The 26,529-nt window shown below is 43.8% G+C and overlaps 1 protein-coding gene and 1 long non-coding RNA gene across 3 annotated transcripts in view; both read right to left on the bottom strand.

The window, feature by feature from the left end:
* The window catches only part of Sik3 (SIK family kinase 3), a 210,170-nt gene that overhangs the window by 83,743 nt on the left and 99,898 nt on the right, over nucleotides 1–26,529 (bottom strand). For both annotated transcript variants that reach the window (XM_017595912.3, NM_001271216.2), the window contains exons 2-3: nucleotides 15,792–15,908; nucleotides 12,162–12,225 (exon numbers count right to left, since the gene is read on the bottom strand). In XM_017595912.3, coding sequence (XP_017451401.1) covers nucleotides 12,162–12,225; nucleotides 15,792–15,908 — 181 coding nt within the window. The remainder of the gene's footprint in view (nucleotides 1–12,161; nucleotides 12,226–15,791; nucleotides 15,909–26,529) is intronic.
* LOC120094333 (uncharacterized) overlaps nucleotides 17,859–26,529 on the bottom strand; it is a 108,244-nt gene continuing 99,573 nt past the window's right edge. The window contains exon 2 of the long non-coding RNA XR_005488642.2: nucleotides 17,859–26,529. This exon is cut by the window's right edge and continues 75,418 nt beyond it. This is a non-coding gene — a long non-coding RNA (uncharacterized LOC120094333).

Genomic DNA, 26,529 nt, shown 5'->3' with positions numbered 1-26,529 from the left:
ATTTAAAACCTAGCCATGGCAATCCTACTCAGAGCCACAGCTAAGCCCCTAGCTGTATGCACTCAACGTTAAGAGTAGGAGGTGGGGCAGGGAGCGAGCAGCTGCCAGGAGCCCAAGAAGCCAGAACTGCTCAGAGACGCCACCTCGCCCAGAAGATCCTGGAGTCCTCCTTCAAGTTCAGATGAGCAGCTTGGTGAACAGTCCAGAAAACTAGCCCTTTGGAGCAAGGATAAAATGAAAACGGAAGCACACACTGGAGCTGCAGTGGGCTCAGGATGGCTGGCCTGCCATTAAATCACCTGACAAAACAAAGTGCACCACCCAAGGTAACACCAGAACCACTGCAGTGATCACTTTTCCTGCCCCACAGTGACAATGACAACAACGGGAAGCAGCAGAAGTGGCAAGGTGGTTGGCAGGCAGAAGTGCTTGCTGTCAAGGCTGGTGACCACAGTCAAAGGCTGGTATTCATATGGTGGAGGGAGACCGGCCCCGACTGGCCGTCCGTCTGACCTCCGTGTGTGCTGTGGCACGTACACACAAAATAAATGAAACGTGTTTACAAAAAGTGAAAACAGGAGTGAAAGATTGAGATCTTTGGAGCTAACAGACAAAGACGTAGCCATGATTGCTGTGCTGAAGAGCGCTCAGGAGAAGGCGAGCAAAGGGATGGAAAGAGTCTTTAAGGTAAGACCTAAACACTAAACCTAGTCTAAAGCTGCAAAATATCTAGACTAAGACGTTACTACAGGGAGGGGGAGCACAGGCTTACGCTCTAAGGACTTGGGAGCCTGAGGAAGAAGATTCAGTGCTCCAGGCCAGCTGTGGCCACGCAGTGAGCCTGTCTCAAAAACAAAGCAAAAGGCAGTACCCTTAAGATAGGTGTTATGACCAAGCTGCTTAAAGTCCCTTACATGAAAGGAAAACAGTATTTATGAGTAAAACGATAAACTCCTTGAATTTAATCAGAAATATTCAAAATTGCAAATATAAAACAGCTGGGAAAAAGAAACAACAGCATTAGCATAATGTTGGTAATTGTCAAACCTGGGTGGTGAGGGCATCAGGGTTTACCCGAGACCCTTCTCCCTTCCATCTAGTGAACATGCTCACAGTGAAATGGACTTCCCTGGTACATCACTGCTCACTAGTATCAACATCAGGACCGAAGCGTGGGTCCATAACTAGACAAACACATGAAATGTGCCCTTGATGAGTCTGACACACGAACATCATGTTAAGGGACACCAGCTTTGGTCCCAGAAGGACAATACAGGGTGATTTCATTTACATATGTCCCTAGAGCAGTTAAGGTCAGAACAGAAGGAAGGACAATGCTTTGGAGGGACAGATCAGTGGTCAGTGATTAAGACCTAGAGTTTCCATTCTATAGAATACAAAGTTTATAGATGATGGGATAGCAGTGTTATTATTAATGTTACTAAAAATGGTCAAAATAATTCTGTGTACTGAATATTTTACAGCTTTTTTAAAAAATGGAATGTCAGCTGGAATATCTTCAAGACATCAAATTTTGAAGATATATTGAAATTGATGTATTAATTACAAATATAAAATGAAAAACTCTTTATAGATGTCAATAAAGGATATGATTAAATACTTTGGCCCTATTACCTGGATAAGGAAGACTACATTTTCCTAAAAGGGTTAAAACATAGTTTGAAAAGTCTCTCAGGAAAAATGTGTGTATACAGATATACATAGACACATATACATGTATACTTATGTACACACACAAAACAGAAAAATTCCTTTGGAACATACATATACTAAATTCAGCAAAGAAGTATTTGGCATGGTTATGATGGCAAGTACCCAAAGTCCCAGCAGCACTTAGGAGGCAGGAGGATGGCGAGCTCCACAATGAGGCCTTATCCCAAAAACCTTCCATGAAAAAAACCCCACAAACAGCAGGCTGAGGAGATGATGGTTCAGTCAGTAAAGTGCCCGCTGTGCAAGCAGGAGGACCCAAGCTCACACCCTGAGTAGCCATGTAAAATGTTGGCTTTGGTACACGCCAGTAATCCGACCCCCTGGAAGGTGGAGACAGGAGGATTCCTGAAGCTCACTACCCCCCGAGTCCTGCTGAAACAGTGAGTTACAGGTACTGAGAGACTGTATTTCAAAACTATGGTAGAGAGAAAGGAAAGCAGCCAACACCAACCTCGGGCCTCTGCGTGCACCAAGCACACATGGCACAAATAACATCTTGATCAGAAAACTGCCAACCTCGTTCTGAGTGAAGCGCTGAGAAGGCACAGTGGCCTCTGCAGCGTCCTGCACAGAGTACAACATAAATGAGCTATGTAAGATATTGAGAAAATCAAACGACAGACGAACAAATGACTGGGGAGGAAATGGCTGCTACTGTCTGATCAGTGAGCAGATAAGCTCGGTGGTGTGGTTATCTGCCTCCACTGTAAGGCCTGCCTGCACAGATAACTAGTCTTCATAGTCAAAAAGAATAAACACTCGGTGGGACAACACGAGTTTTGTTTAGAAGGATACAAAGAATGTGTATGGTTAAAATAACATGTTTTTAAAAGTGACAGCAAGCTAGCACATATATGTGCCTATGCTAATGTCCCTGACCATCTAGAAAGTAACAATATAAAAGTTCTCAATGGAACATGGACCTCGGTGTATAGCATGCAATGGTTATACAACTTTGCCCTTACCACTTCCTGCCCTACTGGCAGACTCTGAATGCTCCATGGCATAAATAAATCTGTTTGTGGGAGTTCCTGGGTTTCATGCATGTTGGCACCACTGAGTGTGGGCATGTTATTGTGCACTGTGTAAAGGTTATCCTTTATTATTCAATGCTCATTTCTCTGCCCCCATATCTGGTTGCAATCCAGACATGGCACTGCAATGCTTATTCTAAGAATCTCTGTCTCAATGTTATGTAAACATTACTCCCCATTCATTCTCTGATTTGTCAATAAAAGCCAATGAGCAGGGAAGAGGGTAAGACTGGACTTCCAATCCCAGCCAGGGGGTGGGGGTGGGAGTGGGGGTGGGTGGTGTCTATAAGGAGAGAGTTGGAGAGACATCCTGAGAACACACCTGAGCAGAGAGAGCTAAACCAATGGCAAATGCAAGTATCTCGGGCACTCTGATTGGGAGGTAGCCAGGTTAGCTCACAGGATTAAAATAAGTCAATAAATGCTCAGATTTTCTGCCATAAAGCTTGGTTAAATAAATCTTACAGTCTCTGTCTCACTTATTTAGGAATTGTCTGAGACAGATAAAAATTATCCCTTTTAAAACTGAACTAACAATTGGGAAATATTATCTTAAGTAAGTGAGAGTCAATCACTCACACTTCAGCAGATTCCTCTTAAATTAGCACTTTGTCTTAAATGCCTTGGGTTCTGCTGGCATCCAGAGAGCTTTATTTGACAAAGTGCTGGTTTTAAGAGCACATGATAGGAAGTTTAAGGAAATGTATCTCAAGAAATCATATTGGGGGAGTTTTGAATTGTGAATTTAGTGATCTGCAAACCTAGGTAGTTCCTCAATCCTACTGGAAGAACCACACTGTCATGGCTGCCCTTTTACAATGCAGTGCTAAGAAGCAATATTCATTTCACTAAGTCCGTAATCCCCTCCACTATTTCCAAGTCAAACCTCCTATATGCTTCCTTTTCTCTGTACACTCAAATAGTAAATACAAAACGTGTTTCTCCCCTATGTCAAAACTCACATACCTAAAGTAAGTAAGCAGAAAAAAAATGACCATTCTCTGCTTGACTTGAAATACATGCATGCTGTGTCAGACACCCATTGAACAAGAAGAGCAGGCCAAGACTGTAATACTGTTCATCAGTCCAATTGCACTCACTCCTCTCATTCGGCTGATCTATAAGTAGTTGGTTTCTGTGGGAACCATTCTGAGAATTGACAAGGACCAAAACTTATAGAATCCTGGCTTGTGATATGGCTCAGTATACCTCTTGTAATATGGCTCAGTACACCTCCTATGATATGGCTCAGTATACTCTTCTGATATGGCTCAGTACACCTCCTGTGATATGGCTCAGTATACCTCCTGTGATATGGCTCAGTATACCTCCTATGATATGGCTCAGTATACTCTTCTGATATGGCTCAGTATACCTCCTGTGATATAGCTCAGTATACTCTTCTGATATGGCTCAGTATACCTCTTGCCCATGGAGTATAAGGATTATGTTGGCTTTCTAGAACCAAAAATAAAAGACAAACTCCTTACTGTCAAGATGTACTTTGGTAAGTCAGATGTAAGCAAGCGAGGGTGTTAGAGGACTCGGTAGGTTGGGAACATAATGGCCTGCTTTCAGCCCCTGAATCTCACATGGAGGCAGAAGGGTGGAAGAGATTCCATAGAGTTGTCCAATGACCTCGATGTGGAGACCTGGCACGTACACGCAGAGCATAAAAATACTATACACTAACTAATAACTGTGTGACTGAGTATATGGGTGAATGTGAATTGGTTATAAAAAGCGAAGAAGAAAACTAAAGCAAACATGAGATACAGAATAGTAAGCTGTAGGAAAATGAAGTTCCGATACAGTTGTCTCTAATAAGAAATGCAGGAAAGATTCTGAAGTAAGTGGGAGACACATGGGAAAAGAGGGTAGCAGAAAGAAATGGGACAATATCTAGACCTTACAGTGGAGCACAAAGAACAGCCAAATGTAAAAGGAGCAGGAGAGGAGAATGTATTAGGAACTACAGTGGAGAAGATATAGAGATAGGGCTATGTGTTCTAAGCCCTCATGGGACAGACTTGGTGAGCAAGCTGCAGGAGCTGGGTGAGAGGACTGCAGTAGTGGAGATGTCAAGTGTACTCCAGTCTCTGGTTCCCTAGGCAAGGCCAGCATAAACATAGCTAGTGAGACCGACCAGACAGCTTCCTTCTATCCCTGCATTTGGGGAGGTCCCCTCTGAGCTCAGCACCCCTACATGGCCACACTATAGAGCTGTGATGCTAGAAGCTAGTACTTCTCTTGCTGGTCTACCTCTGCCATCAAACTCCAGGGCAGATAGACTGCCCTTTATTGGAAATGCTTGAGACCAGAATTTCCAATTTCAGCCTTTATTTTTATTTTGAATACTTATATAACTTTTACCAGATATCATCTCTCATCTAAAAACCTAAAATGCTTCAAAACAAAACAAAACAAAACAAACAAAAACAAAAACAAAAACAAAAACAAATCATATTGGCACTCAAAGGCGTCTGATTTCGAAGCATTCCCCAGTTGAGGTTCCTGGTCAGGCATTCTCAGTGTGGAGCGCAGACTCATCACAGCTTCTAGATTGGCATCACAGAAGTGCATTTACATAACTGATAGCAATTACAGCAGACAGTGAGCAGTGCCACTCACTCACTTTGAACTGGACCTCAGTAACTTCTCGAACACTTTTCGCTATGTGAACGACATAGAGATTAGCAGTGAGACTGGCTCTCTTCTGCTTACAAGCACACCAAGTCTTAGAAGTCCAGACTTCTAAGTCTACCAGTCAAACGCTAAACTGACAATGGCCAAAGTGAAATGCATTTAGTGCTTTCAAAATAGGGTGCACTTAAATACGGAAGTTCTGAACAGTGTATGGACTCAGGCTGTGGCCTTGCCTGAAGAAAAGCTCTGCCCTCCCCTTGGTTTTGGGATGGAGTGAGGTCTGTATTTGCCTGGGAGCCTCAGACTTGCCAGAAGGTCTAATAATAAAATAGGAACACTAGAAAGACCAACCATGTGAAATTAAGTGTAGGACTCTGGGACATCATGTCAATCGTCCTGAAAATTGAGGTCAACTGCATGGGCAATCAATGAACCAACCAATCAACCAACCAACCAACCAATCAATCAACCAATCAAATAACTGACCGACTGACCAACCAATCAGGTGTGCATAAAATAAGACTGTGGACGCAAAGGCCGAGCCTCCCTGAAGTAATATTCTGTCATGCTGTCACACACTCGAGTCAAAGCACACTAGGCAAAGGACAATGAAGACGCTGTACCAGCACTTCTGGTCCGGCTGTACACCTTCCTTGGCTGGTTTTCCCGATATCCTTTCCCTGGAAGAGGGCACAGCTGTGAGTTCTGTAAGTCCTTCCAGCAATCACATCTGAGTGGCTCGGGGGGATTTCTCTTACACTTGGGGCCAGAGTGAGAGTGATCATGCTAAACCCTGCACCAGCAAAATAACCTCTTGTACAATGCTCTAGCTACCATTCAAATGCCACTGTAACTAATCTAAAATTCAAACTTCAGTTCCACAGTTGAACCTGCTACATTTCCAAAGAGAACAGCAGCATGTAACCAGCAGCTGACATGTTGGGAACCATATTCCTGGACTTTATCTGGCCTTCTCGAGCCCAACACACTTGGTTTTCAATCTCATGTAGACTTCCAACTCTTTGTATTTTAATTCATGATATTTAACCTGATCACACTTGTATAATTTCTGCCACTGAAGCATAGACATCAAAAGAAAAAACATCCATGTCTTCTTTTAACATCACAAAATTCCTCCTTTGTGTGGCCGCACCAGTTCTCCCTGAGATGTACCTATTTGTGGGTGTCTGTATTTCAAAGGCCTTGAGGTTCCTGGACACACGGGCTGCTGTTTTTTCAGAACATCTGCTGGTTTCATAGCCATTTTTCCTTACAGTTTCTGCCTGTCTCTATATACACTCCTGATACTCCCCACTGTGCACAGAAGATGCTTTGTCTCCTCCCACAGTGCAGACGATGCTCCTGACGGACACCAACTCCAGAAGCTGCCTTTGGTTCCTTCTTCTCGTCTCTGTACCTCAGTGTGGGCGATCTTTCCCATCTATCCTTGAGTCTGGGTTTCTTCTGTCTGACAGTTCAACACTGTTGTTGAGGCTTTCTAATGATTTACTTATTTCCCAGCCCCATAATTTTGTTTGCTTTTAAATAACGTCTCTGGTTAGTATTCCTTATCTGAAGTGACATCATGTGACCTTCATTTACCACTGTCTCTTCAACTGTGAGTCCCCCTGTGGCTGTGAGCATCTTTATGTTTTTCTAAAAGGTTTTCTTCTCGTAAACCCAGCATCTACCTGCGTACTAGTCAATTCCTTGTGCTCTGCATCTGTCCAGCAACTGTGCGTACTTTTGCTGTTTGGCGGTGCTGTTGCTTTGGTTGAACACTGGGTATTCTAGATGGCGGACTGGAGAACCCTAAGTTTCTGATACACTTCCCACCTCCAAGGCTTCTTTATTGCTTTGTTCCTTCTCACCACCTAGAGTTGACTCTATCCATATTCTTAGGATTTGGGTCCTCTCTTCTGGGCAAAACAGCCTGGCAAATCCTGGGATCTCCAGTTCAGTTTGAACTGAAGTCTTTTCTTAGCCAAACATTTTTTTCTTTCTTTTTTTTTTTTTTCAACTTCTGACTCAGGAAAGCTCTTTCCAGAGGTCTTGCCTGCGGGACTCTGCTGCAGGCCATCAGGCTGAGAGCTGACAGCTGCAAGGACCTATCTCCTCAGGTGCCTCTCCGCACAGCCTCTGTTACTGAGGTTGCAATGCTTGACCTTCTCTCCCACTTGTAAATGGAGGCAGATCCTTTGAGAAGACATTGGGATCTACCTGTCTGCATTATGGTCTGGTTTTCTTTCCTCTGAGTTAATGACTAGAGCTAGATATGGAGTCAAAGGCAACTTCTGGGCAACAATCAAACTCTGGGAGCTGAAGAGAAATTAAGGGAAATGGGAAGGTGGCTTGACGTCACCTCAGCCCAACTGGCACAAAACCACTGTCTCATGAACTGAGTGATGTGCTTCTCCAGACAAAAGGGAGACCCCACCTCAACTGCACTCTTCCAGACACAGCCTCCCCGACAGTTAAGGAGAAAGATGACAAACATTAATGTTCTGCTCTTCCTGGGAAGACAGTCACCTATCCAGATCCAGTACTAAGAAGACCTCACTCTATGTCCAGATTGGAATCCACCCCGACCTTGCCAGCCTGTGTGCACACAGTGAGTGGACGGGAGACTTGGGGAGGCTGCAGCACCTTGCATAGGACTGGCTCAAGAACCCAGACTCTCATTTCTTGGTAAATTTTCATAGATGTTCTTGAATAAATGTTTTCTTTCATTTGCTGCTTGTCCATAGGATCAGTTTATAGTCTTTTAAAAATAATTCTCATCAGTTTTACCTGGCAGCTGATGAGAATCCTGCATGACTCATGATGAAAACTGTCCACCAATTACTTGTTTGTTTTATGACTTTTTGGTTTGGTTGGTTTGGGTTTTTTTTTCCAGTTTGTTTATCTGGTTTTTGTTTTGTTTGTTTGTTTGTTTGTTTGTTTGTTTTGAGACAGGGTTTCTCTGTGTAGCATTGGCGTCCTGAACACTCCCATTTGTTCTTTAACATGAAGGCAAAAGTAAGCATATGCCAAAGCTCTATAAATGCTGGCTCATTACACTCATCCCATCACCCAAAATTGGAGGTCAAACCTAGGGACTTACAGAGGGCGGGACTTATTATAAATATGCTATATCACGAGCCCTATTCCATCTACACAACTGTAGACCTTACACTAGAGACCAAGAACTGAGTCCAAGAACTTGACTCAAGTTAAAAAGCAAGTAGGAGGCAAAGGTCTGATCTGAACCTATCCATCTCCAGCCCCTGCACTACCACCACCCCAACCCACACAGTCACCTTTGCTGAAATGGAATCCGGGGTCTCATGTGTGCTATGTGGCATATTATCACTGAACTGCATACACCTCTTTCCCTCAACACCTCACTTCTTGACTACTCGCCTCTTCTCTTATCGTTTACACAGAAACTTGAGAATCAGGGCCCCGAGACACCTTATCCTTGTGCAGTCTCGCTGTTCAACTGATTTAGGGTTTGACTCAATAGTAACCAAACACAGGCCTTGGCACAGGTTAGGCAAGCCATTCTGTCATGGAGCTCCTCCACAAATCTATGTGAGGTTTTAGTAATTTATTTGGGTAATCGTCTTTTTATTTTCTGAACCTGGATCATTAAAAAGTCTACTATGAGCCAAGGAGATAGATGGCTCTGGCTCAGGTTTTACCCTGTGGCCTGATGGTTAGAGTTCAGATCCTTGGAAGCCATGTGATAAGTCAGGTGCTGCAGTGTCTATAATCTTGGGGTCTCTACATTGAGATGGGAGGCAGAGACAGAGAATCTTATGGGAAGGCTAGCCTGGTATAGACAGTGAGTGGTAGAAAGAGAGACTTGGCCACAAAGCGAGGTGGAAGACAAGAAGCAGCTCCTGCAAGTTGTAGTCTGACCTCTCCACATGCGTGTCGTGGCATGAACACTCCTACACGCGCACCCCAATACTAATCATGTCAATTAATACTATATTTACTCAGATAATTATATGCTATGTTGTAACAGATAATTGTGTGATATTTCCTTTTAATAATACCAAAACTGTGTTCTGTGTACTAGTGCTGCATATACACAAAGGGGCTACGACCAAAATGACTCTTATCTTTCCTTTAAAGATCTGTTTTCTTGCCAGGCATGGTGGCACTTGTCATCAATCCCAGCACTCAGAGGCAGAGACAGGTGGATTGCTATGAATTTGAGGCCAGCCTGGCCTACAGAGTGAGTTCCAAGATAGCTGAGGCTACACAGAGAAAACCTGCCTTGAAAAATCAATCAGAAAAGAACTGCGTTCCCAAAGCAGGCCACATGCAGCGTTTGCTCAGAACGTCAGGAACATTAGGATGAGCCAGGCTCTTTTATTCTAAGGCTATCAGCGCCTCTCTATGAACAAAGGTCTTACCATGACATGGCTAACAGACTGCTCATGGCTTCAGAAATGCTTTGCTTCCTTTCAGAGCAAAGCTTATAAAAGGCGTTAGGTAACAAAAGTTGTCCACTTGCTTTTGTGTACATTTGTGGCCCAAAGTGAAGCAGTTTCAGTGAAGCGTGTGCCTGGTTGTCAGGCCTCCATGTATTCCCCAGCCGCATCAGGTGACTTCTCTTTCCTAGTCTCTGACATGCTTCTATTCTCCACTCTATGGACTCATTAAACCAGAAAGACGACGTCTGTGTTTGGTATGGCACAGTTGTACTCCTGTACAGACTTCACAGCTTGCATTCTCCTGGTTTAAAATACATGTAGATCTCCATGTTTGTGTTCTATGAGATTTCTTCATGGAGGGAAAATCAGTGTCTTGATATGGAGACATCACCTTCAAAATAACTGATAGGCACGGAATTATCATGTGCACTAAAAGCCTACACTACATTCTTGATATACAATATTATTATTCTGAGATTTTAATGTGCCAATTTCTTTGAATTGAAGTATCTCTTTGAGCATTGTACTTGGTTCTCCATTAAAGGAGAAATAGAAGTGACAATGATACTTTTTCTGAAAAAAAAAATTCATTGGGGTTTTTTTGAGACAAGGTTCCTCTATGTAGCCCTGGCTGATCTGGAACTTATTATATACATCAGGCTGATCCTGCTGCTTCTGTACTCAGAGTGCTAGAATTAAGGTATGCATCACCATGTCTGGCCTAGCCTACAAATGCACATACAAGCACTTCACACCACACCACATAGCTATTAATTAAGAGGAATGTCTACTTTAAAGGTGCAAAGTCTCCTGGGAGTCTATGGGGTAATCCTAGCTAAGACTCCCAAACAACTGGAGATATAAAGGCTGAAATGGCCACTTCTTGTAGTCAGACAGAACTTCCTCCAGTGGACGGAGGAAGTCATCAGTTCACTCACAAAACCTTCAACCCAAAATATGTCCTGCCTACAAGATGTGCAGGGAAAAAGATGAAGCAGAGACTAAGGGAACTGCCAATCAATGACTGGTCCAAGATGAGACCCACTTCATGAGAGAGACCAACTTCTGACACTATTAATGATGCTCTGCTATGTTTACAGACAGGAGCCTAGCATAACTGTCTTTTGAGAGACCTCATCCACAGCTGATGGAACAGATGCAGAGACCCAGAGCCAAACAATAGAAGCAGCCCTGGTAGTCTTGTGGAAGAGTGGGACACAGAACTGGGCAATCCCACAAGATCTACAACGGCAACTAACTGGGGTCCTAGGAGCTTATAGAGACTGAACCACCAAACACAGCGTGTGCAGGGCTGACCTAGGTGCCATACACATTTCTAGCAGATGTGCAGATTGGTCTTCATGTGAGTCCCCGAATAACTGAAGCAGGGGCTGTTTGTGACTAAGTTGCCATCGGACCCGTCCCCTTCCTCTAGCTGGACTGCCGGGTGACACCTCAATGGGAACGGATGAACTTAGTCCTGCTTCTATTAGATGTCCTAGGGCATGGTGGTACACAAGGATGGCCTTCCCTTTGGAGAAGGGGAGGGGATAATGGGGGGATTTATAAGGGTTGGATGGGAGTAAGGAGGTAGGGGGCTGTGATCAGGAGATAAAGTGAATAAATAAATTGGTAAGAAAAGTGATATACTTCTAAATGTATTGTAAATTAGTACTGGTTCTTATAAAAGACAGGAATTTAAGTTTCACAATCTGCCTTTTACCTCTATTTGGTAGTGTTAATTGCTGTCAGCACAGAGAATTCTTGCTTTAGTTTTTACCAAGTCCAAGTGAGGTTTGCCTGGAACTAAATCTCATGATGTACAAAGGTCAAGATCTCATGATGTACAAAGGTCAAGTCAAGAAGAAACAGCAGTTACCGGAGGCAGATGATCAGAGCCATTGGGGGACTGTGCACACAGCAAGGTACAGGTCTCAAAGATATATTTAAACAAAGGTTAAGAAGGTGGGGCCCTTCCTCACATCACACCAGGGGCTCCCACACATGAGGGATCTCCATCACTCCTGGCAAACTCAGCTACAGCCTGGCAACAGAAAAGACCCAGTCACATGACTGGCAGGAATATTTGGTTTTGAAATCTTTTATCTCAACTGTTAACATCTAACTAGAGCAAACAAAACACCTTTGCTCAAGAATAAACACAGTGGAGGGGTTTAACTGGCTAAACAAACAAACCAAAACCTGAAATTACCATGATGGCACAGAGGGCAGCATCAGGACAGCTGAGACACAGGACAGCTACTCTGGGTTGGCATAGTGTACTTAAGGGTTGTTTAAAGGATGCAGTGAAGGTACTCACCAAATATCTCCCCTCCGCTAGCGTATTCTGTCACCAGGTAAATCATGCGCTCTGTCTCCATGACCTGTGCAAAGGCAAGACAGTGATGTGACACAGGTGGCCGGCTGGTCCAGCAGAACCATTGTCTCTGATGGTAACAGCCCTCCTTAAAGGGCACAACACATGGGAGGGGACATAGCATTGTGAGGAAGGGGAAATGGGAACATTTACTGCTTCAGAGGCATGGTCCTCTTTGTCCCCAGGTCTCTGTAATCCAATAAGCTGAGAAGCAAAGACGTTGCTAAGAACTAGAAAAAGTTCAATTTCAACCTCAATTACAACTCAAGGCTCTCCTCACACATCACCAGCCCAGTGGGAGAGCCTTAGGGAAAACATTGTGTCATCAAGGAACATCCAGAAACCACACAGGATTTGATTTCTAAATAGAAATGTGAATTCTTCTATGAACCATTTGTTCATAAAAGGAGGGGTCCCATAAACTATCAATCAATACTGTATCCCATAAAATACCTTTCAATAATGTAATTCATTTATGTGTATTTCATTTGTCCAGTCTACTCACAACTTTTTAAAAATCCACAGTGAGCACTGTTTTGTTTTTTGCCAAACTCATGTATGAATTTGTCAGGATAGCTGTAAACATTTTAAGCACCTACTGTGTAAACCAAAGACCAAAGGCTTCTATCTCCTATCTACACCCATTCTCACAGAGACACTTATACTTAGCACTGGGCATCTCCCTAAGGATGTTGGGATGAACACAACCGAGCTGTAGTGCCCATGTTGTCTAAGGCCACAATTTAAAACAGAAGTCAGAAACAATGGTCGCCGTTTACCTTCATATGCCTAAAGAATTATCCTTTAAAAAAGTTTTATTATATATAAGTACACTGTAGCTGTCTTCAGACACACCAGAAGAGGGCATCAGATCTCATTACAGATGGTTATGAGCTACCATGTGGTTCCTGGGATTTGAACTCAGGACCTTTGGAAGAACAGTCAGTGCTCTTAACCACTGAGCCATCTCTCCAGCCCAAGCATTATCCTTTTAATAATCATAAAACAATTTTAGACTGTTTGAGTTTTACTTAAAATGAACTTAAGTTAAAATAAATTACATTAGGGCTGGCGAGATGGCTCAGGGGTTACAAAAGCATTGGTTGTTCTTAAGGATCTAGGTTGAATTCTCAGCATCCATATAGCAGTGTGTAACTGTATGTAGCTCCAGTTCCAGGTAATCGAACATCCATATGCACAGACATTCAGGCAAAACACAAATACATATAATAAATTTAAAAAGAAATTCTTTTAAAAGTTTAGTTCCTCAGTCACTTTGGCCATTGTTTATTTAATGTACATGAGTACACTGTAGCTGTCTTCAGACACACTAAAAGAGGGCATCAGATCCCATTACAGATGGTTGTGAGCCACCATATAGTTGCTGGGACTTGAACTCTGGACCTCTAGAAGAACAGTCTCTCAAGCTCTCAGACCCACACTTTTAGTACATGTGGTTCATTAATTATACTGCTTGCTGGCTGCTTTCTTTTTTATCTTTAAACATCAACACCACATATGTGTAGAGTGGTAACATGTTTAAGGGGTTTGGTGGTGGTGGTGGTGTGTGTGTGTGTGTGTGTGTGTGTGTGTGTGTGTGTGTGTGTGCGTGCATATGCGTGTTTATTGGTTGGTTGGGAGAGTTGTTTTTGAGAGAGGAACTTACTAAACACCACGCTAATATGAAACTCACTACACAGTCCAGTCTGGGCTCTACTTGTAATCCTGTCTTAGCCTCCCAAGTATTGTGACTACAGACATGTTCTACCATGCCTGCCTTTCCTTTTAATGGCTTTAGAATAATCCATCATATGAATACATTTTAAGTTCATCTTCAAGCAAAATAGCTATGTCCTTTCGACACAACAACTGCTGTGAGAGACCTGTCCATAATTCACTTATTTGACAAAAATGTTCTATATTAAATATATTGCAGATACTTAGAGAAATATTGTATTGTGAGTTTCCTTTGAATCCCTCCCTTTTCTTAACTCTCATTAGCTGCAAACGTTCTTTTGCTATTAAACTTCTCAGGGACTCAGAACTGTTGTCTCTGGTAGGTTATTCACATTTGCTCGCTCTAAAACTCTGAGGAGACAGCCCTGAAAACTCCCTGATCACACGTGCTAGTCCTGCATTCTGGTAGCTCAGAATCCTGTTAACAATTCTAGTCCCCAAAAGCAAAATAAAAACAAACTCAAAGAAAGCTGGGTCGAAGTCACAGCTGGAGAAGGCAAATAATCAACTCTCGGCACAATAGGCCAGCTTGAAGGATCTGATCATAAATCTCGCAGGATCGGAAACTTAATCATAAATTCTGCAGGACAAAGCCTCCTCCTGTCATCCCGCAGGTCATCCTGAATCCCGCAATTACTTTAGCATGCCTTACTTTAAAAGGTGAGTCCTTGCTTATTCAGTTGCTGGAGTGGCCATGCACACCTTTAGTCCCAAGCAGTCTGGGAGGCTGAGGTAGAAGGGTTATAAGTGAGAGACCAGCTTGGGCTACAGAGTAAGAACAAATTAACAAAATAAACATGGGAAAAAACACTCAGTTTCATTCACTCCACCAAGACAGGCAAGAAGCCAAGGATAAGACCTGCCCCTCACTGTGCAGGGCCTTCAGACAGCCCAGGGAGAATCTAAATTTGCTTCTTATAGAAGGTAGCTTTTGCCAACATCGTTTACCGTGATACGTTTCAACAGGTCTGACTGACGGAACTCATTTCACCTTGTGAGCAGCTGACTCCAGAAGGGAGCTACAGCTGCAGGCTTAACCACCCATGCCTCTCTACATGCTTTTCCATAGAGATCAGCCTGCTCTGCAAGTCTGCCATAGTGCCGGCGTGCTTCCTCAGCCTCACACACACCCGGGTCAGGAGACGTCTACTGCAGACTCAGCAGTGAGCACGCTTCCCTCAGCTCTGGGGATGACTTCTGCAGCAGAGCTGAGAGCAAGCTGGATGAACACACTCAACACACTGTAATCTGAGAAACCCTACCTCTCCCCAAAATATCTCCTCCACCATTGGTAGCCTCCTGGTCAGTCTGACATTCCACCCAAGAGATGCATTTCTTTTGCCATAAGTGTTTGATGGTGGTACAAAGCAGGCTTGCTTCTTAGGAAGGTAAGAAAACTACCACAGAAATCTTCTTGTGATACTGGGTACCTCCAAATTATCAAAAGCAATTGGAGAACTAAGCCCAGGCTCATCTAGAAAAGAGAAGGAAGGGGGCTGGGGGCTGGCTGGGGCAAGAGCTCATTCTTTGCCACCCGTAATTCATAGTTGGAACTAGCGTTTACATTTTCACATGAGGAGATAACAGTCTCTGTTCCTTTGAGGTTTCCACGATGCTGAGGGACTCTGATCCACATAAGGAAACTTTTAGCCTTAGACTCTGTCTGTGTGTTGCTTGCGAGAATCAAAGGACAGACTCAAAGGACATGGGTGAAGCTCCCAGGGGAGCAAGGAAGAGGGTGGGGTGGTGGTCGGATAGCAGCCCTTCACCCCCACACGCCATCTTCACAGCAGCAGCCCTTCCCCACCCGCCACGCTGGGCTCCTGTCCCTCCTACCTGGTAGAGCCTGATGATATGTGGGTGGCAAAGCATCTTCATTATCTGAACCTCCCGGAAAATCTTCTTCAGGTTCTCTTCATCCAACTGGGTCTTATCTATGATTTTAATAGCAACCTAGCACAGAGGAAGGAAACATATGGATGTGTTATTAAAAGCAGTTTACTCAAGAAAATTAAACCCACTTTCAACCATTATACTCGACAAAACACAAACGGCTAGCATTGTGTTCTCAGGATGTCGAGTAATAAAATGGTGTAGCTCTTTTAAAAGACAGGATATGGATCCTGAGGAAGTTTGTCTCAACAGATATGCTCCAAAAGCAGATGGGTCCTCTGTGATTCTTAAGCTTCCTACACAGTAAAAGCCCAGGACGGAACATCTCATTACGGAAGAAATGTGGCCAGGGCTCAGTCAAACTAAGCTTCCACAAGCAGAGGGCAGGGTGGATACGAAGCATGTGTGACAGTCTGAGATGCCAGTAAGGTGCCACCAGGAGGAGGCAAAGCAGGGGGTATGGGGGGACAGCATTGGTAGCAACAACTACATAGAGCGTTCACCATGACAGTCACAGCTCCTACTGCCTTACATGACAACTCCCTTAAACCTCATAACGCCTGTGTGATTATGAACCTTCTTTATTAATATGGAATCTAAGGCACAGCGAGTAAGCACTGAACCCAACGTTTAGTCATTAACACCACTGTGCAGCAGATCCAGGTGGTCTGCCGTTAGAAAAAAAAAATCGACATTAATATCCTGTGAACCCCAATACACTGCCTTAGAACAAGACATCGCACAGCATGCACTGTTTTTTTCCAGACTGTGTAGCCAAGGCTGGTCTCAACTGCCACCTTTTTACTTCAGCCCCCAGAATACTGAGATTATGTGAGTGGCTCACCATGTAACACAGCGTAGACATTTTAAAACAAAATATAAGATGATGGACTTTGTTTCAATCCACTAAGTCAAACCACATCTCCTTGATGTTTTGAGATAGGATCTCTCTACATAACCCTGGCTGACCTGGAACTACCTCTGTAGACCAGGCTGGCCTCAAACTCACAAAGATCCTCCTGCCGCTGCCTCCTGAGAGCTGGGACTAATGGTGCATGTGTGCCCCCGGGTCCAGTTTAGTTCAATAAATCTTAAACTTTCTTACCATCCTCAGAGAACTAGTTAAAATACTTGTTTCACTCCAGAAATGTTTCTGTATCTTAGTTCCAATTACTTAGTTGATTAATTACATGAGTCAATATTGGCAAAATGTTTAGTGCAGAGCATGATGGCTGTAAGTTAGTCATACATATGGGTGCCTGGCACAAAGATTTTTCGTTTTGTAGTTTTTTCAGATATTAGAATAAAGGTAAAAAAGAAGAAAGGTAAAAAGAGACAGGCTTCAGCCCAGCGCCCAGGCTTCAGCCTGCCCAGGAAGGCAACAACGCCCTGGCTGTATGTATAGCTCCAGGACTGATGGGCATAGCTGTGACTTCCAGGACTTGGAATCTCTTATGGGACAGAGGTGCAGTGGCTGAGCAGAGGATGAACAGCTTCTACCCCAGAGAGAAACACGGGGCATAGAAAACTTAGACAAGAGAAGAAACTGGATAGATAGGAGCCAGAGGGGACCTTAAACATTGAAGAGCAGGGTCCCTAGCACCTACAGACAGCTCTTTGATCTGTGAGGCCCAAATGACCTTCGACCACAGCCATTTCTACTGGTCACTGCACCAATTCAGACATCACTCCACCAGCTGGCCCGGTGCCTGCACCTGCTTCTCCTGGGCCAGCTCCCCAAACCTCTTTATATTATTCCTCCAGAGTCAAATTCTGGTCTGCTCCTTGGGGGGTGGAGAAAGGAGACAAAGGCTCCAGAAAATAGGAAAGGTGGAGCTTTGCCCAGTACTGGATATAGGATCATAAGCAAGGACAAAAAGGAAGCCAAGTTGCTTACATGCAAAAGTTTACAACGGTCTCTTAATGTATACCAACATAGAAAGTTATTTTAATTCCTGTAGCTCCTTCTCTGTAAAACATGGGCATGGAATCAGGAGCTTCTCTAAACGGTTGCTGGGAATTAACTATGGTCATGCAGGCAACCTGCTTAAGTGAGTCTGAGCTGTGATAGACACACAGGAGATTGGCACCATCCTAACCCCCATTTTCACACTCTATATAGCTTAGGTAGTCGCTAACTTCAATCTCAAAATATTAAATGGAAAATTACAGAAATAAATGATGCAGGTTTTAAGCTGCATGGCAGTCTACCAGTTGTGTCCTGCTGGGGCATGAATCACCTCGCCACACAGCACATCCATGCTACCCCGTTCCTCAGTTATCAGGCCGACTGATCAGCATCACTCTGCTCAGGCTCAGGGGACCCATGTTTTACTGATCCAAGACCCTAAAGTACAACAGCAGCCATGCTGGTAACTCGACAGTCCTGGGGAGTCACGGGGAAGTTGAGAGGGGCTTCCTTCACTTCGCCTTCATTAGAAGGAACCAGGCATGACCATCATGCCTGTGGTCCTGTCCACTATGGAGGTTCATGCAAGAAATTGTGAGTGCGAGGCCAGCCTGGGCTACATAGCAAGGCTCTGGCTCAAGGAACAGAAGAAATGGAGCAGAAATGATGAGCGAGAGCTGCTAAGATGTACAGCTGGTAGCCTGTCAAGACAAGGAGCACATTTACATAACTTTGCTACAGTACCTGGTTAGAATTACTCCACTTTACCAGTGAGAAAGAAGGGGGCTGCCACTATCTCTGGCTCCAGGAATGCCTTCTGGGTCTTGAAAGGTAGCATCTACAGAGAACTGGGGGTTGGGGGAAGGCTCTGCTGTATACAGGTACTGATGTTTTTTCAATATTTCTTAAACTTTGAGCATTCTATGGCATGGATTAGACTGGCTTCACTAAGCAACAAAATTCTGAATCAAAAACCTCGATTCCTTTGTCAAAGGGCAAGCCAGGAGCCAGAAGTAGCTGACATCTGTGAGAGTCTACAGAACCTCCTGGCCTGCTGCCGGCTGCCGGGCAGAGTAAGGGAGGACAGAGCGGGGAAATGAATTCCATTCAGGAAAGTCATCCTGAACCACAGAATGGAAACCAAGGCAAGGCCTAGTCTGAGGGCTGGGCGTAAGAGAGTACTGTGCATTTCCCTGCCCCCACCCTCCTTACTAAGGAGCCCCAGGCCCTAAAAGCACTCAAGTGTTGCTAGACAGTGGCAAACCCGAGCCCTAAGCAGGAAAAGGAAAGGTTCAAAACAGCAGGAAGAGGAACAACAGAAAGAACTATGAAGTCAGAGGGCAGGGGCTGGCTCACAGCAGATTATTTTGAGAACCCAAGAACTGCATAATGAACATGTATGTTTTTCCCAGAGCTACAGACTATATAATAAAAGCTGTACCTTAAAGCACACATGAGCTCCTTTAAAAATTACTCACATCTATAGCAGAAGTAAATCTGCAGGTAACTAGACAAGTTTCCAAAGAGCATGTTTTAATTTTTAGGCATATGGGTGTTTTGTCTGGATGTGTATCTGTAGACCATGTGTGTGCCTGATGCCCTCAGAGGCCAGCAGAGGGAGTTGGATCCTCTGTGATGAGAGTTACAGATGGTTGTGAGCTGTTCTGTGGGTGCTGGGAATTGAACCTGGGTCCTCAGGAAGAGCTGTCTGTGCTCTTAACTTGTAAGCCCTCTCTCCAGGCCCCCAAAGAGTAAGGTTTTAGAGGTGGGAGCTGGAAGCCTGAAGGTCACACACTCACACAAGCACATGGAGACTATTAACAAGAAGGGAGCAGACACAGCAAACCATCCTGTGCATCCCCTAGCTTGGTCTGTTCTCAACAGAATCCTCTTTCCTTGCAGAGAACATGGCTGTGTGAACTGACACTCTAACACTAATTAAACATGGCATCACATCAAATAGGTCGCTAAATAGATGCAGATTGTGAACGTTCTTAAAAATTTCTCTCCACAAGATACTTCCCTTCAACGAATTCTTTTTAAATTGGCATGTGGTAGGAAAGAAATTAAGTTCAGCACATGCCAAAGCCAGAGTTTCCCTATCCACTCTGGAGGGGAGGGGTCAGTACTCCGAGTTCTCACTTCTCAAAACCACAGTGGCTTTAACTCTTGCCTCTGTTTTGCAACACAGTGATGCACACAGAGAATGAACACAGAAAAAAAAATTAGTGGTTTCTTCCCCCAAAGCAATACATTCTCTAGCATATTCTGAGGAAAGAGACAGTGGCCGAATGCAAACCAATATGCCAGGAGCAAAGTTCTGTTCTAAGATCAAAACCAACCACAGTTCCCCAGCAAAAACCCCTGGTGGGAGCTTCAGTGAAACACGATGATGACAAAGGCACAGCTTTTAAAACACTATGTAAGAGGGAAAGGTTAAAAAAAAAAAAAAAAAAAAAAAAACTTCCAAGAAGGGAAGGCACAGCCCTCAGACTAGTCTGGGGATGCAGGGATGGAGGTGGGAGAAAGGGTGCTGGGAGTGGGACTGTGGGGTGGGGGTGGGGTGGAGAGAGCATGATGCTTCCAAGAGGAGCACCATATGGTCTGGAATGAGGGTGAAAGGGCATCCTTACAGGGAAGAAGCTGTTCCTCTCACTGAAATGCCTTCATGCTAGTTCCATCAAGTAAAGGTTGGTACCCTTGACTCAAGGGAATCAACCTTAGGGAGGTGAGATTCTGCCATTGAGAGTTTTCTCAGTGGACCCATGATTTTGTATTAATACGAAGGCAATTTTTTGGTCTGTTTCTAAAACAAATTTTATCTACTCCAGATTGTTCTCAGTTCATCTCTACAATTACCGAATGGTCTAGATATGTCTAATTTTATACAGTAGCCACCAGTCACATATGGTTACATATTTGAATGTAGCCAGTGCACACAATAGAGATACAAAATACATACCATTTATCACATTAGTATTACCAAAAAACTGTAAACTCACCCATTCACTTTTCTACTGCTTACATGTGGAAATAAGGGTTTGGAAATTAAGTTAAATAGAATATATTACCAAAATTAGCTCTACTTATTTCTTTTAATTTTTTAAAAATATGAATACTGCCAAGCTTGGTGCCCTAGGCCTACAATTGCAAGTACTTGAGAGGCTGAGGCAGGAGACTCACAATTCCATGGGTAATTGGTATAGAAGAGAAAAATTTAAATATGATATCTAATCCTCTTCTACTGGATAGCACTGGTCTAGATGACCTAAAAGCTAATTAATCAACAGGAGACATTCTACTCCTTCAACTCTACTGAGGAAACGTTAGCTGAGTGTCTGGCAGATTCGGCTGCCCTGTTCCTCAGCAGCTAAATCCCGAAAGCCACCACAGAGAGCGAGGCTGCAGCACAAAGATGAAGCTCTCACGCTTTCGGGTCTCAGGACTTAATTACTGAGAGACAGCCAGCTCACAGCAGGCAGAGGCAGGAGGACCACTGCAAGTGTAAGAGCAGCCTGGTCTACAGAATGCAAGAGGGGAAAAATTATTGACAAGCTTCAAAGCAGCTTCAATATATACATGGTGTATTGTCCCTATTCGCTTAGAGATCAAATTAGAACCAGAGACTAAAGCCAACACCAGAAGCACAGACTCTCTTAACCACAGGATGAAAGTGCTTGTCACAGGACAGTATTTTCAGACAATCTCCATTTCTAATTGTGGAGGATAAGATTAAAAAATAAAAATAAGAGCTTTTTATAAAGACAATTTATCCTGGGGATGCAGGGCGGAGTCTTAGAAGCTGTGGTATCCTCAGACCCACTGAGAAATAAGCAACATCCTACGCAGTGAACTGATCCCTCCTCTGACGACTCCAAACAGATCCATCTTCAGGGAAACTTGAAAGCTAGTCCCCTTTCCCCCTAACTCTTATATAGGTCCAGTTTACAAAAGGAACTGTAAAACCCTCCAAATCAGCCTTAATGAAGAAGAAACAGAGCTTTTGTCTTAAGCCTAACTACCAAATAGAATGACAGTTGGGAAAACAAATTTAAAGAAACCTGGGGAAAAAAAGAAAAAAGAAAGGAAGGAAGGAAGGAAGGAAGGAAGGAAGGAAGGAAGGAAGGGAGGGAGGGAGGAAGGAAGAAACAAAGAAAGAAAGAAACAAAGAAACCACAAACTTCACACTTAAGCTAAACCTTTCAGGCACTAAGTGACATGACCAGTCAGGATATGGACCGGCCACACTTGGGGCAAGCCTAACTAACCTCTGTATTTGAACCAACTTCTTAACTGAAATCCATTCTTTAGTTTTAAATGCTGACAAGCTAAGTAGCAAGGGGTAAAGTGAAACTGGGCATCTGAATGCAGATGGCTGCTTCTACAAACACCAGCCACACTGCTTCGTGGAAATTGTACAGTGTCACGCCTAAGCTGGGAAGCAAGAATAGTGCCAAGAAGGGACTCAACATGGACCACACGGATGAGTCAGGCAGCTCTCAAAGGACTACAAAGGAAGCCGTTAGCCATCATCTAAAACATCCACTATTTAGGGTACACAGCTAACCTTCCATTTGTCTGTACTTCTCTGGCCTTTCTGGGAGAGTGAATGCAAAATAGTTCACACATTTAGGATTTCTACAGGATAAAGAATGGAGAATTTACTCAAAATCGTCAAATATACTGTAAAGCATGTTTCTGGAAGCTACTGTAAGTTAGAGCATTGGTAGTTTGTGCGTAATAAGAGGTACATGAAGCACCAGAGCTTCCAGGGACTAAGCCACTACCTAAAGACTATACATGGACTGACCCTGGACTCTGACCCCATAGGTAGCAATGAATATCCTAGTAAGAGCACCAGTGGAAGGGGAAGCCCTGGGTCCTGCTAAGACTGAACCCCCAGTGAACTAGACTGTTGGGGGGAGGGCGGCAATGGGGGGAGGGTTGGGAGGGGAACACCCATAAGGGAGGGGAGGGGGGAGGGGGGATGTTGCCCGGAAACCGGGAAAGGGAATAACACTCGAAATGTATATAAGAAATACTCAAGTTAATAAAAAAAAACAAAAAGAGGTACATGAAGCAAAGGAAACATTGCTTTGTTGTTGACTGCTTAAAACTCAAAGCACTGAAAGGCAAACTTCAAAGATGAAAAGAAAGTGATGTCTTAGTTCCAGTAATTTCCATAGGTTACCATTTACCCGCTCAGAAGGCAGAAGCCGTACAAGTGTCTCCACCATCACAGGTGACTCGCTGAGGCCCAGATGGCACTGCTGTGGTCACAATGGCATGTGCAAAGTGGCAGCAGTGCGCCATGTGCATACAGAATGCTGCTGTCTAGCAGCCCGTGTTCTGCAGGCTCAACCCTCACCCAGACTGCACAGAAAAGAAAGCGAGTGGGAGAAAAGATGGGGCTGACGATAAAAATGAAGGTCAAGGACGGAGAACTGGAACCCAACTCTCCATGGCCTGGTATTTACTTTAGATTAGCAAGCAGTGGGAGTCTAAAAGGGAGATGTTTAGGCTGGCAGCAAAGGCTTAATTCAAGGGCTGATATCCTGGCTGACGTGGGTCAGCGGTGAAGCTTGAAAAGAGAGGAAAGGTTAGGGATGGGGAAGTAAAGGGAAGGTAAACTCGAAATGAGGTGAGCAGGAAGTTCTAACAGCTCTGGTGGCCACCCAAGCAAGGTGTGGGAGCGAGGATGGAAGAACAAAGGGCTGCTGTTAAGGAGATTCCGGAAAGAAAGGAGAACAAGAAGATGCCCTCACCTTAAACAGAATTTAACTGTCGCCATGGGAGATAAGCTACAAGAGAGAACCATTTAGGCCAAAGAACAAGGAAGAAAGAGTAGATGTGTGGAGAACTTGGCAATGTGCTCTGAAATGAGATCAGGAGGAGGCTGCAAGCTGAATGAAGCTCAAGATGGATGTTCTTAATGGAGTACACGCTACTCTTCCCTGGAGTGACAAATCATAGGTAAAATGACAGAGACTCACTCAGGGACACTGCTCTTCTCAAGAATGGCATTTGTCCCGAAGCCTGGGTACTGTTCAGAAATGATATGGCACCTAGAACTCAGGTAAAGTCCAGCAGAAAGCTGCTTAACCAGACTGTCATGGCGTGACTTTCCTAGGCTTACCCTAGGTGACTTGTCACACTGGACAGGTATCCTGCTAACCATGCCATGACAATGCTGTTCACATGTGCCTAACACAGTCTGCATGCAAGGACAGGAGTCTCGGTGGACCAATGGACAGGAACAGTTGAAAAATCATTTTCAACTCCTTTGTTTGCTTGTTTGTTGTATGTGTTTCCCAATTACACTCCTCATTCCGAAGATGTTAAAGCTGAACACTTTGGTCTGACCATACACTCCCCACCTAGTCGGGGGCAGCCTGGAGCTGAAAAGCTGGCTTCCTTGAGCCGGTCAGGAGCAGAGCACCAACAGTCTAGGTGGTTCTCATGTCATGGGTGCATACTACCGCTTCTAGAACGCCATCAAAATCATAATGCTAGGAGAGCATTTTGCATCCCTCCCACGAGGATTTCAAAGGCCTCCTTTAATTTAGTAATCAAGTTTTTAAAGTAAACTGGATCTCATTCCCATAACAAACGTTAGCATTTTGTGTGGTAAATGGTGGCATTTATGAAACCTCAGTCAATCCCTAGAAAGTACAGGAAACATTAATTAATTAATTAATTCTCAACTTTCTTACAGTTATTTTGCAGAGAAGGAGGAAAACATAGATAAAAACGCCCTCAACAGAGAAAACGGCTAAGTGTTGATACTGCTTTATGAATTAGAGAGAAACACATGAGAGGAGAACTGCTGTGTGAAATGAACTCTACTACACAAGCTAACGTCTCTAGCTTTCCCTCAGCAGACCACGTGCCTCCCAAAGGCTGAGCTGCAACAGTGCTAAGTGACACTGCTGTCTAGAATTTCAGACAGCTACTACAGTGGCACCAAAGACTTCACTTAAGGAGAATTATCATAAATGCATATTGATTGAATAAAATATTGAATATAGCAAGTAACAATGAGGTAAAAAAATCAAAAACAACTAAAATTTAAGCAAAAAAAAGAAACCCAGTTATCTCATCTACTAGTCCTTATATTTTATGAAAATACCAATGTTCAATCTAATAGATATGACTGTTGATTCATTGCCAAAGAAAACTGCAACTTGCATTTATGCAGGCACAAAAGGGACAGGCACGTGTAATGTGATGAAAACAGGCTGGGAGGGAGGGGCTGGAGAGATGGATGGCTGTGTGGAAAAGAGCACGGGCTTTGCAGAGGACCCTCATTCTGTTCCCAGCATCCACCTAGCTGATCACAATCATCTGGAATTCCAGTTCCAGGGATCAGATGCCCTCACAAACAAGGTACAGAGACACACATGCAGGTAAAACGTTCACATATTGCCAAAGACATCTACTGCTTTCTGATGTCTAGGAATACATTCCCGACAGGTATATTCAAGGGACAAGCTCAGGAGAAAGAGCTCTTGACCAGCATTCACAAGATAATGGACTTAATCCCAAGCACTTCTGAATTCAACCAATTAATTAGTTAATTCTTACAGAAACCAAGTATGATAGTGCATTCTGTAATACTACTAGTCAGAGGCTGATACTGGAAAGTGAGTAAGTCTCAGGCCAGAGAGGGCCAGACAGTACCACACAGAGACCCTATTCGAAACTGCATGCAAAGCCAGAAAAGGTGGCTCACACCTTTAATCCCATTCAAGACTCAAGAGGCAGAAGCAATCTGATTTCTCTGAATTCAAGGCCAGCCTAGTTACATAGTAAGTTTCTGGACAACCAGGGCTACACAGTGAGAGGGGATCTAAAAACAAAACAAATTTAACCAAACAAAAAGGCAAAACCAAAAAAAAAAAAACTTGTTGATAATAAAATCATAAATTAGATAAACAATCAAACTAAGGTAGACAGAACCACATTCTTAGACAGCCACAGCAATAACTAAATGGGATAACTACTCTTCTAATTGGTCCATTAATATGTATAAAGAACACTGTATGTTTCTATCCCAACTGCTTCTTAGAAGAAACAGAATGACTTATTTATGCGATTGAACTTTAAAGTGGTGTGGGGGGGTAACTAACAATGAAAACAGGTTTTTTTTTCTTTTTTACTTTTTTTCGGAGCTGGGGACCGAACCCAGGGCCTTGCACTTGCTAGGCAAACGCTCTACCACTGAGCTAAATCCCCAACCCCGAAAACAGTTTAAAAAGGTTCTTTCACCCTCATTTTTAAAAACCCACAGTACCATGGGAAACCAGCCCAATAGTTCCAGAGCAGCAAACCTACAGTGGCTTCATGAGCAGCAAACCTATCAATCAAGTCAACATGACAGATGCACGGAAAGCTCTGGTGTGTGGAGAGGAACAGACTACAGCGGTTGGAATCCTGGAGGAAGAAAAGATACAGGAAGTTCTGGGGGGCTCAGATTCTGATTTTTAACCAAAGGATGAAGCAAGCTTGGGTTTGCTTTGTCCTCTGGTTCTGCCAAAGTCGGTTGGATCTGTGTGTAATTACCCTGTTTCACATTACCATACAAAGGAAGGGTGTCTATGCATGAAGTCTTAACCAACAGCAGGCAGGGAAAGACAGTGTCTCAGCTCTTGGCCTAAAATTCAATCAATAAACTAAGAAAGCCTTGTTTGTCTCAAGATGAGAAAGATAAAGATGTTTAATTTCTAAGGTTCCAGCCACTGAACTTAAACTTGTGGGTTGGCATGTTCCCTA

This window comes from Rattus norvegicus, chromosome 8, assembly GCF_036323735.1.
Source record: "Rattus norvegicus strain BN/NHsdMcwi chromosome 8, GRCr8, whole genome shotgun sequence".
Taxonomy (NCBI): domain Eukaryota; kingdom Metazoa; phylum Chordata; class Mammalia; order Rodentia; family Muridae; genus Rattus; species Rattus norvegicus.
This window is presented reverse-complemented; position numbering and strand designations above follow the sequence as displayed.